The 12,519-nt window shown below is 49.1% G+C and overlaps 1 protein-coding gene across 1 annotated transcript; it reads left to right on the forward strand.

The window, feature by feature from the left end:
- The first annotated feature begins 3,513 nt into the window (after window positions 1–3,513).
- Window positions 3,514–12,519, forward strand: TEKTIP1 (tektin bundle interacting protein 1). Its single transcript, XM_053291110.1, has 4 exons — window positions 3,514–3,737; window positions 8,992–9,221; window positions 10,894–11,019; window positions 12,061–12,519. The coding sequence occupies exons 1-4, from the start codon at window positions 3,589–3,591 to the stop codon at window positions 12,204–12,206; spliced, it is 651 nt and encodes a 216-aa protein (XP_053147085.1). The 5' UTR covers window positions 3,514–3,588; the 3' UTR covers window positions 12,207–12,519.

Consider the following 12,519-nt stretch of genomic DNA (forward strand, 5'->3'; position numbering starts at 1 on the left):
TTTCCTTTGCAAGCGTGTGGTGGTGTTCTGCTCGAAGCTGGTGAAAACTTTCTCTCGCTTCCAAATTCCTCGGTGCCAGAAGCAAAGTTCTTGGAGTCACTTCTGGAGCCTGAACACAGAAGGCGAGCCAGTCGACAACCAACTATATTTTTGTCAAAAGTGCTACCAGCCCGAAGTACAAGACCATGCTGTTGGATGTACAGCCTTCTGTTCCTCTGCCTTGAAGTTAAAGATTCTAGACTCCTGAACCAGGGGGGAAACTGGAAAGTCACCTATTCTGTCTGGCTTATGTTATGGGATTTGACTGTCCACCTTCTCAAAATTGGGTACTTCTTTAAAAAAAAAAAAAAAGCAGACTTCCTTTCCCCACTCAAAGCAAGAAGGGGTGGCCTCCTGTCCAGGTGGGCTTTCTTGCTAGGTTGTGGGAGCTGGACTTCAGGATGTGTGTGTCCTTGATAGGCTTGAAGCAACACTTCCCTTCATTAGGGCCCTTCACGCGATGGTTATGGGTTGGGGGCGACTCCCACCTAGAGTTGCCATGCCCCCTTGAGTTTTAGGTTTCACCCAGATTTGCCCGGATTTCAGCTTTCATAATAATAATAATAATAATAATAATAATAATAATAATAATAATAATAATAATTATAATTATTATTTTAAAAAGTGAAGCTCTAGCCCTTGTAGAATCAGAGTTATTCTACTCAGAAATTATTTTCAAGCCAATATACATTATTTATTTGTGTGTGTCTATACATTTTGCATATTTACATTTCTCTCCCGCTCTTCCTCCGAGGAACTCAGAGTGGTGTACATGCTTATTTTTATCCTCCCAGCAACCGTGGTTGAGAGGTACATGACTGGCCCAGAGTCACCCAGTGAGTTACATGGCTGAAGGGGGGATTCGAACTCGGGTCTTCCCGGTCCTCGTCCAGCCCACTCACCACTACACTGTGCAAATTAGACACCTGGATTTGGAAAGCCAGAACAAGGCAACATACTGCGTGGCAGGGCTAAACCCCTCCCGTATCCTACCAGAGACAACCACAGGGCTCTGGGCGCCAGGCGTCGGGATCGGCTTGACGGCACACTTTACCTTTACCCGACTCCCACCCTAGTTGAAGAGCTGTGCGAACTCCCCATATTCGATCGTGGGTGAGGAGACAAGGCCGGAGACTCCTCCCATGATTGGGTGGTGAGCAGCAGCGGCGTCGGGGATCTCCCTCCCACTTGGCCTCTGTACCCAGCTGCAGAATGGAGGAGGAAGAGGAGCCCGTCCACCCAGCTCCGGCCACACACTCCTAGATGGTGCCTCTGACCTCATTTCCCTCTCAGGTGATCCAATTCCAGGTGCTCACGCAGCTCCTGCCCTGTGAGAGGAAGAGTCTCCTGCCCTCCTAACTGTGTGAGCTCCCTTGTGACGATCTTTCTCTTCCCTTTCTCCCATGGTGAGAATTTTTTTTTTTTTTAATAAGAGTCTCAAGAACCAAGATTCAGTTCCTCCTGGAATCTCAAGACTGGGCAAGGACTTTCGGACTCTGGGATCGATGCTCCCGGTCAGAGTAGGCAACACCAGCCAAATTTGGTCTCTGACAGCAACCAGAGTCCAAGGGCGCCCCCTCCCCCCCCCAAAAAATAGGGGCTTTGCATTCCTGCTTTTGCGTCGAAGGTTCAGGCAGGAACACGGGGAGCTGGCTTACCCTGAATCAGAGCCTTGGTCCCTCTAGCTCAGGATTGTCTACACCTGGGGTGGGCAAACTTGGCTCTCCAGCTGTCGTACTACAACTCCCATCATCCCCAGCCACAACTTAAAAGTTTGCCCACCTCTGGTCTACACGGACTGGCAGGGGCTCCCCAAGGATTCAGGCAGGAGTCTTTCTCAGCCCTACCTGGAGATGCTGCCAGGGAGTGAACCTGGGACAGAAGCTGTGCCATTGAGCTGGGGTCCCATCTCATCAGTCCAGGGGGTGGAGCAGGTTTGGGTGCGCAAGACCCTAGTTCAGCCCGTGCACCCCTCATTTCCCCCCAAAGGGATTTTGCTGCCACCACCAACCTGAAATAAAAGCACCCCTGAACCCCCAACTTGCACACGGGATGGTTCAAGCGTGTTAATATAGAGGATTTCCCCAGAATCCCAGAGCTTTTCAGAAGAAAAAACAGCCCAAGCAGGCGTAGGTAGGTAAGACTCTGCACAGACCAGAGTTATGATTCCCCCCCCCCCAAAAGAAGAGTTTATTACAGAAAGGGAACAGTTTACAGGTACACTAAACTGAAAAGAAAATGTTCAAAAGGCCTAAAATGTTCGACTTCTCTCCTAGCCCAGATGAACATCAACAGCCCTGCTGGATCAGGCCCAAGGAAGCCCATCTAGTCCAGCATCCTGTTTCCTACAATAGCCCACCAGATGCCTGTAAGAAGCCTACAGGCGGGACTTGAGGGCATGTCCTCTCTCTTGCTGTTGCTCCCCTGCAACTGGTATTAGTTAGTAAGCCTGATTATAATACGCCAAGAAGTTAAAACTCTTAAGATGTACCAAAAGATGGATTTTTAGCCCCCAAAGCATGATTATAGCAGTCTCGGCCAGGACAAAAGGACTCTGTTGGGGCTCATGAGCTCTGGAGCGTGCAGCTTGGACTCTCGGAGAGCTCAGAACAGGAGCTGATGGGTGCGTTTCTCCCCCTTCCTCAACATCAAACAGAAAAGGGCTTCCAGGTGTCTGGCTGGCCCCGTGGAGTTTGGGGTATCTTCAGTTAATAAGATCTGAATGGCCTTGTCCACCTGGTTTGATGTCCTGGCCATATATAGAACAGGAGCGATATGAAAAGCATTCACACCAAATGGTCCAGGGTAAAAAACAGGGAAAAAAGGTTACATGACAGATAAAGCCTGGAGACCATGGCTTATGAGGTCAAGCCACTATTTAAAAGCCCACAAGAACCAAGATGAAGGTTCATTCTGGTGTCTGGGCTGAATAGAAGCCTTTCTCTACACATGGTGCCTCCGGTTAAAATGGCTTCAGCCAGTCATCGCAAGCCTTTTTCTGACTCGGCTGCTGCCAATTGGAGTCTGGGGCTAGACAGACCAAAGGCTTGGCTCAGCAATTTGCAGCTTCATATATCCACTTCCTAAATGTAGGTGGTTCAGTGGTGAGGCAGGCTGAGCCTCAATCGTTTTCTCTCTCACCTTATCTAAAAGACTCTCTTCTCCCACTGCTTGGGGCAGTTTCCAAAATCGCGAGATGGGGCTGGCCGATCGATGCCTGCCTTTTAAAATTGGGGGGGAAATGCAACCATTGCAGATTTTTGTGCTAAACTCTTTTGGCTGTCAGGATTGCCCAAACAGAGTAACCCCTCTTCTTCCCCTCTCCCCAGTTCTGGTTTTGGGATCCCTCCCCCATCTCTGGAGGATTTCCTCAAACTGCTGCATCACCCATGCAACTGCTGGCCTCTCCAGGCCTTGGTGTGTTGCCAGGAGGAACAGTTGCTAAGAGGTGTGTATGGCAAACAATGACAGCCACCTTCCTCACTCGGCCCTGCTAGCAAAATGTAAACCCTCCTTAAGTCCTAAACCGGGCTGGGCTGGAGGCAGGGCATGGATTACCGTAGCCTGAACTGGGTCGGCGGGGCACACCGCAACGTGCCAGTGGATTACCGGTGTCTCGACTACCGGGATTTGGTGCTGGATCGTCCATATGTCCCTCAGAGCATCTTGGAGACTGACTTTCCCACCCCGCTGTACAGGTGAGTGCTCTCTGTCTTTCAGATACAAGATCTTAAAATAACAGCTTGGGTCTCTGGTGTTTAAGAAAGCATCTCATAGGAATTTAGGAAGCTGCCAGATACTGAGTCAGACCACTGGTCCATCTAGCTCAGTATTGTCTACCCAGACTGGCAGCGGCTTCTCCAAGGTTGCAGGCAGGAGTCTCTCTCAGCCCTACCTTGGAGATGCTGCCAGGGAGGGAACTGGGAACCTTCCGCTCTTGAGCGGCTCCATCCCCTGAGGGGAAGATCTTACAGTGCTCACACTTCTAGTCTCCCATTCATATGCAGCCAGGGCGGACCCTGCCCCCCCCCCTTAAGATCATCTGGGGAGGTCTGGTCATGGCTACCACCGGTTCTCCTTGGGTGCCTACTTGGGATCAGGCCTGCTCTGTGGCTGCCCTGGGGCTCTGGAATACACACCCAGTTAAAAACAGAGTTTCGCCATCTCTGGCTGTTTGTAAAAAGACCCTTAAGGTGCACCTGTTTTCTCAGGCTTTTAATTAATGTTAATTGGTTTCCAGTCATTGTGTCAATCATTTTATACTGTTTTTATATTTGTTGTATTTTAATTTAAGGGATGCACATGTCAGGCAGTTTAGAAATACAAGATAGATCAGATCGAATCTGATTCCAGACCAGATCCGTTTGGGGTCCCAGAGACCTGCTCGGTCCGTTTGTTCTAAATTCTGTCACTTGTCAAACAGGTGAGATGCAGTTGTCCCTGTCAAAAGAAGCTTAAACTCCTGGACACGCTCCTGGCTGGCTGTGTTATTTAGATGATATCCCAAGGATTAAGAGACCTCTGTGTCTGTGTCCCTCTCATATATATCGCCTTTACGGTCAGCTGCGAACCAGATTTGCGGCAGATGGGTGGTGGTCCTAGGCAGTGGTCCCTCTCATTTTTCTCATCTCTCAGCGGAATGAGTTTTGTTCTGGGCAGTGGTATCAAGCCAGGGTGTGTGCACCTGCATTCAGAATGAGGCCTTCCTGATTAAGAACATAGGAACAGCCCAAGAAGGCCCTTTTAGTCCAGCATCCTGTTTCACACAGTGGCCCAGCAGATGCCGCTGGGAGCCTACAGGCAGGAGTTGAAAGGGGCCTGCCCTCTCTCCTGCTGTTGCTCCCCTGCAACTGGGACTCAGAGGCATCCTGCCTCTGGGGCAGGAGGTGGCTTATAGCTCTCCAACTAGTAGCCGTTGATAGACCTCTCCTCCATGAAGTTATCCAAACCATAGGAACATAGGAAACTGCCATATACTAAGTCAGACCATTGGTCTATCTAGCTCAGTATTGTCTTCACAGACTGGCAGCAGCTTCTCCAAGGTTGCAGGCAGGAATCTCTCTCAGCCCGATCTTGGAGATGCTGCCAGGGAGGGAACTTGGAACCTTCTGCTCTTCCCAGAGCAGCTCCACCCCCTGAGGGGAATATCTTACAGTGCTTGCACATCAAGTCTCCCATTCAGATGCAACCAGGGCGGACCCTGCTTAGCTAAGGGGGCCAGTCATGCTTGCTACCACAAGACCAGCTCTCCTCCCTTCTTCAAGCCATCCAGGTTGTTGGCTGCCACCATGGCAGAGAATTCCACAAGTGGATTATGCGTTATGTGAAAAAGTACTTCCGTTTGTTGGTCCTAGATTTCCCGGCAACCAATTTCATGGGATGTCTCCTGGTTCTAGTGTTATGGGAGAGGGAGAAGAATTTCTCTCTATCTGCTTTCTCCACACCATGCATGATTTTATATGATTCAACCGGAGTGGGATCTAAAAATGAACTGAGCGGACATCCAAAAACTTGTGAGCGCGCACACGTATGCATGTCTAGAGGGAACAGTGGTCCTAGAGGACCTCAGTGCAAAATCTTTTTTTCCTGATCCCGCCATATTGGTTATCCCACATACTCCAATATATCCAACATCCCTTGGTAACTCATGCTGACACCTGACACCAAACCAAATGCACAGAGTGTAGAGCAGACACCTTAAGTGGCACAGTGGGGAAATGCTTGACCAACAAGCAGAAGGTTGCAGAAGATTGCCGGTTCCCGCTGCTACTATATCGGGCAGCAGTGATATAGGAAGTTGCTGAAAGGCATCATCATCTCATACTGCGCGGGAGGCGGCAATGGTCAACCCCTCCTATATTATTATTGTTATTGTTATTGTTATTCTACCAAAGAAAACCACAGGGCTTTGTGGGTGCCACAAGTTGACACCTTTAGAGCGGGTCCTAGGTTAAGAAGAGTTGCCATGCTAAAAGAAGTGAAGTTTGGCTTCCTAAGTTCTAATTCATTACTTGTTTTAATTTGGCCGTACCATGGAAATTTATCTGAACTGGGGCCTAATCCCAGACAGCCAATGATGAGCACAGGCATCTTAGGTCTCCACCTCTTGGTTTTGGTGTCTGCATTTGGGGCTCTGAAATCAGTGCCTCTCTGAGCCTGAAGACTGAGTAGTTTCAGGTTAGCCTTTGCAACTTCTGGAAAGTATTTGGGTTTTAGCATTTATTTAAAGTGTCTACCCTGCCTAATGGTGCAGCAGGGAAATGACTTGACTAGCAGGCCAGAGGTTGTCGGTGTAAATCCCCCCGGTATGTTTCTCAAAGTATGATTCAGGCAGCAGTGATATAGGAAGATGCTGAAAGGCATCATCTCATACTGTGCAGGAGGAGGCAAGGGTAAACCCCTCCTGTATTCTGCCAAAGACAACCACAGGGCTCTCTGGGCACCAGGAGTTGACCCTGACTCCATGGCACACTTTACCTTTACCCTGCCATTTAACTCCGCCTCCTTGGCAGCCTGCAAAGCGAAACCTCCCTTTCCAAAGAGGACAAGTGAAAGGAACATAGGAAGCTGCCATATACTGAGTCAGACCATTGGTCTATCTAGCTCAGCATTGTCTTCACAGACTGGCAGCGGCTTCTCCAAGGTTGCAGGCAGGAATCTTTCTCAGCCCTGTCTTGGAGATGCTGCCAGGGAGGGAACTTGGAACCTCAGATTCCCTTCCCAGAGTGGCTCCATCCCCTGAGGGGAATATCTTGCAGTGCTCACACTTCTAGTCTCCCATTCATCTGCAACCAGGGCAGACCCTGCTTAGCTAGGGGGACAAGTCATGCTTGCTACCACCAGACCAGCTCTCCTCCTAAGAGAACTAAGACCCAATCATGAATATAGTTCTAAAATGTAAGATTTTTATTTAACAGCATTTGCACACTGTGCATGTCTCTGCCTGCATTCCTCTTTTTTTTTTAGTGGAAGCTTCAGAAGTATAAAAATAAAGTGTACCATTCAAAGTGGCTTCAGGAGATTTCAGGGTGCAAAACCAACCTTGGACAAAGCCCCTGGTGGCGCAGTGGTAAAACTGCCGCCCTATAACCAGAAGGTTACAAGTTTGATCCTGACCAGGGGCTCAAGGTTGACTCAGCCTTCCATCCTTCCGAGGTCGGTAAAATGAGTACCCAGAATGTTGGGGGCAATATGCTAAAATCATTGTAAACTGCTTAGAGAGCTTCGGCTATAGAGCGGTATATAAATGTAAGTGCTATTGCTATTGCTATTGCTAACTGTAAACTCAGCCAAGCAGGGGCGTAGCAAGGTTGGAGTGGGCCCAGAGACAAGATTTTAAAATGGCCCCCCCCCAAAGTCCAGGGCCTCCGCAAACCCCAGGCCCCCAAGGATTTAAGTCTGATATTCCAAAATAAGTATGCTGCCTGCAAATACATTTCACTGAATACACACACGCACACGTCACAATATATAGTGAGATACATTGAGTACTATACATTTGTATTACTTTTAATGCCTAGAACACACTAGAAAGATGAATTATTAAAATGGGCCCCTCGCTGCTGATTAGCAAAGGAGACTTTCAACCATGCAGGGTGAGCCTATGTTTGTTTTCCCAGAATTCTGAACAAATTCAGTCAAGTTTGATTGCAGGAGGTTTTTCACAGGAGGCTTTTAAAGCCCTTTAAGACACATCTCCTCTGGAATGGAGGTGCTGCATTCACATGTGGGCCAGATTGACCCTGAAGTCCCTGCAAGTTATTGGGGAGCAGTTCACACACAAGAAAAATAAAATAAAATAAAAGCACCACACATGCTTCACAGTTCTCACTCAGACCTTCTGGGTTGCAAAACAACTTGAACATAAGTGCATTTATAAATGAATGAATAAATAAATAAAATTAATAAAATACTGTTCCAGAAGTTTTTGCAATTTTCTGCCATGAAACAAGCCACTTATAGGACTTTTTAGATAGTTTTTTTTAAGTCAGCAAATTTTCTAAGCTGTTTCAAAATAAATATTCAGAGACTTCTCGGTCCCTCCCCCCCCCCCATCCAAGCCCTATGGCAAGCAGATCCCTATATATGGGGGGGGGGGCGGGAAAGGTAACCACAAAAAGGAGTTCAGACTCTACCTGGCAAATGCTGGTCTGGGTTAAGCAGGGCAGCAAGGCGTCTTCTGCTGCAGAGAACACTCTGGCTGCCTCCTCCTTCCTGGCTGGCTTGGGCCCTACTCGAGTTCAGGCTTCACTGCGGCCTACACGGAGGCCTCCGTGGAAGCCCCGCCCACCCGCCGATCAGCTGAGAGGCGGGAGAAAAGGATTGTGGCCAGCAGAACAAGCAGGAGAGACAGCGAAGAGGGCAAGTGGCTGAGAGGCTATGGGGCTGGGCAGGGGGCAATGGGGAGTCACATGAGGTGCCTCTGGGGTGCCCCTCCAGGCAGTGGGGCCCCCAGACAACTGTCTCCCCTTGCCCTATCATTGTTACCCGCCTGCAGCCAAGGTCAGATAAAAGGAAAAGGGACAGCTTTTCTGAGAATCCCCTGAAATCTCCTGCCTATTTGGAATTGCGCTGGGGATGGCTACTGTTTGGGTGACCCAAACATTTATCCTCTCGACCTTTCTGTGAGGTTGCAAAGGCTTTCTGAGACGATGAAGTTTATGGCGGAGTACGGACCTGAACGTGGGTGCAACTTAGTTTGTTTTTCTTAACCCAGGGGTTCCCCACCTGTGGCACTCCAAATGTTGTTGGACTACAACTTGCATCATCCACAATAAACTTATTTTTATTCTAACACATTTCTATGCTGCCCCAAACTTGCATCTCTGATTGTCGCTGAAGATGATGGGAGTCCAGCAACGTCTGGAATACCACCGGTTGGGAATCCCTGTTCTAACCCCGACGGCTCTTCCAGAGTCTGCTCTGCTGACGGTTGCCGCTTCTCCTCTGCAGCGATCAGTACGTGTCATTGAGGGGCCCCCAAAATGCACCCATTATAAAGGAGGCCGTCCGCTGGAAGTTCACCCCCATGGGCTGGGACGCGATCCCGCAGACCTGGTACACGGGGCTCACCAACAGCCACAACCGCGAGGCCTGGTACACCCTGACCCATGGCATCGGCCGGGAAGCCTATCACCGCTGGCAGAAGTCCCATGCCAAACGGGAGAGGACGCTTCCGCCGGGTAAGGCTTTTAATAACAGGGTCCCCCTGCGCGTGCTCTCTCCCCCCGCCTCTGTCTCGCACCCGCACTCTGCTGCCTGGCGGGGGTCCTAGTTTTATCTTGATCCTCCTCTGTGCAATTATCTCGCGCGATAATTTAAAAAATAAACAAAACCAGCTACTACTATTAAAACAGAACCAAGACAGGCAAGAGAGTCTCTCTTGCATGTAATTAATATGTGCAAATCCCTGCGGTGAGATGTATATATTGAATACAACATATATTGTGTCAGCTGCATTGGTTCCCAGTCCGTTTCTACTAGGCCCAGTTGCAGGTGCTGTTTTTAACCTTTAAAGCCCTTAAACGGCTTGGGACCAGGCTACCCGAGAGAGCACCTTGCCCCATATGCCCCGACCCGAACCTTGAGATCGTATTTGGAGGCTCTGCTCCGAGTGCCCCTGCCCAGTGAGGTGGGGCGGGTGGCTACTAGGGAGAGGGCCTTCTCGGTGGTGGCACCCCGTCTATGGAACAGCCTCCCCAGTGAGGCTCAGCTGGCGATGTCACTTCGCCATTTTAGATGCCAGGTAAAGACCTTTCTGTTCACCTAGGCCTCTTCCTTTTTTCCTTTTCTTTTCACAAAAACAAGTTTTAAAATATTTTTGTATTTTATTGTAATCTTTTGTTTGGGTTTGTGTTAATGTTTATATTTGATTAGATTTTTCTACTCTGTGAACCGCCCAGAGGGCAGATTGTTATGGGACAGCCAACAAAGTTATTGGTGTTGCTGTTGTTACTCTTGAAACAAAACACATTTTGTATGTTCTGACTGTAAATTCTCTTTATTTAGCAGGGGAAGAGCAATTGGCCCTATCCAACCCTAGCACAACATCCCTCCAGTGGCTGTTGCTGGTGCTTACCTTATGTTTTTTCTTTAGACTGTGAGCCCTTTGGGGACAGGGAGCCATCTTTATACATTTATATCTATGTAAACCATGTTGAGAACATTGTTAAAAAGTGGTATATAAATATTTGTTGTATTTGTAAAGATCCCTTATACCACTTTTAAACAAAACGGTTCTCAAGGTGGTTGATAAAGAAAAATATCAGAAAGAAGATAGTTCCCTATCCCCAAAGAGCTCACAATCTAAAAAGAAACTCATGGGAGATGCCAGCAGCCGCCACTGGAGGGATGCTATGCTGGGCTGGATAGGGACAGTTGCTCTCCCCCTGCTAAAATACAAAGAAATCCACCACTTTGAAAAGTGCCTCTTTGCCCAGTTAGCAGGGGAATGGGGTGGTGGCCACCCTGCATGGAGTGACTTCAGATGGAGATACTTCAACTTCGTGGATGGATCTAGCACACAGTCGTCTTTCCAGGATGCTATAACTGATTCCTGCACTGAACTGGGGGTTGGACTAGAAGACCTCCAAGGTCCCTTCCATCTCGAAAACTGTAGGATTCTCCAAGACATTAAACTTCCCTGTTTAAAACCCATATACCACTAAATATTGGTTGCTGGGGGGACACAGCGTGGGAGGGCTCTTATGTTTGTTCAAGGTTTAAAAAAGCAACAAATACTATTATGCTGGTCCATGAGCAGATAATCCAGTGGTGTTGGCCTTGTCTGCTGCAGCTTGATGCTGTTGGCTCGCGTTCATTTTGTGCTCCATTTCTTCTCTCCACATCCACCAGCGTACGCCCAACATATGAAAGAGAGCAGCTGGTACGATCCAATTGTCCCTGCCCAGTACTTGGAAACTAGTACTCGTTGGGGTGCGTTCTTGTGGAAGGACAAGCCCATCCTTGGAAAGGAGTACGGTAAGGACCATGGTGCAGGTGAAGGGGATAGAGGAGTTAGTTGAGGAACTTCTCTCTGGGGTCTGTGGCCGGCGACCGGAGTGGACCAGCCCAAATGCAGCCCGCCCTGACAGGGAGAAGTTGAGGGTTCTCCAACGTGGGTCCCCAGATGTTGTTGTTGAAATACAACTCCCATCTTCCCCAGAGCCATAAAGGCCATTGGGGCTGGGGAAGATGGGATCTGTAGTCCCACAACATCTGGGGACCCAAGTTGGAGAATCTCTTGGATAAGTGCCCCCTCCCTCCAATCCTGTTCTTTTTACTGCTCTGGAAACTCATTCTCCCTGAATTCTGCTTTAATTAGGAGAAAGTTTAAAATTACTTCTGGTTCTGGAGCAGGCGTGGTTGCCAAACTTTCATCTTTTTTGGCCGTCTGAGTTCCCCATGGGTGAAGATGCTGCCAGATAAAGCAATGTCCATGGAAATGTTGTTGTGCTATTGTTGGGCGCCCCCATGTGGTGCAGCGTTTCCATCAAGATTTCTTTGTCTGGTAGTATTTGTGCGATGGTATCTCTTTCCCTGCATCAAACAAAGACACTGAAAGACCAGACAAACGATGCATGCAGAATATGGGCAATTAAAAAACCATGGTATGACGGAGAGTTCCTAGCAGACCTGATCCACTCTGGAAACGAGACCGCAGTTCAGGACTGAAACATTCTGGTGCAAGGCTTGATAGCTGTCTTGGAAGGATGAGACTGGTTGTGGCCCCCGGTCGGCTCCCAAAAGTGGTTGCTAGACTGTGCAGGTCCCAGCTGTGCAGGCCCAACGAGCACACACAACTGAATAAGCATCTGTTGTATGTTATGGGGTACCCCTCTCTTTGGTTAGGAGGACTGGCCTGGAAGACTTGATTGGGCATGTTCCTAGTGTTGGGAATATCCTACAATCCTCCCCAGAGACCAGGGAGGATTGTGGGATATCTTTGGATTGGCCATGAGCTAGGTCTCCTGTGGCCTCGCTGCTAATCTACTCCTTTGCCCCCCATAACCCCTCTCCCAGTTGTCAACCGCAACCGGGCTGCCGAAGAGCTGAAGGGGAAACCAGGCTACGTCCCCTACCTGTCGCTCCACACGCCGGCCTTCACCCGGAAGGACTACCGTACCTGGAGGATGTTTAGCCACAGCCCTTCGACCAACAACCAGTGAAGCAGATTCCTGCCAGCTGACGTGGCGTGAGGACCGTCATCCTTCGCCCACACCTATGCTAACGCTCTGGCCCCAAGAAAGAGGTTTTCTAGCTGTGTTTGTGTGTAATATATTTTATTATAGCCCACCGCCATTCTACCGGGACAGGTCTGAAAGGCGGGCGTGTGGCTGGAGCCTGGAGGGTGTAGAGAGAGAAATCTAGGCTCCTGTGTGAAGGCGAAGAGGAGGGCCTCCTGCTGTGGTGCGTAATTCTGTGCCAAGACCAAAAAGAAATTGCAGTTCTGCAACCTGCACATACAGATTCTGCAATCGA

Source organism: Hemicordylus capensis, chromosome 2 (genome assembly GCF_027244095.1).
Source record: "Hemicordylus capensis ecotype Gifberg chromosome 2, rHemCap1.1.pri, whole genome shotgun sequence".
NCBI classification, from domain to species: Eukaryota; Metazoa; Chordata; class Lepidosauria; order Squamata; family Cordylidae; genus Hemicordylus; species Hemicordylus capensis.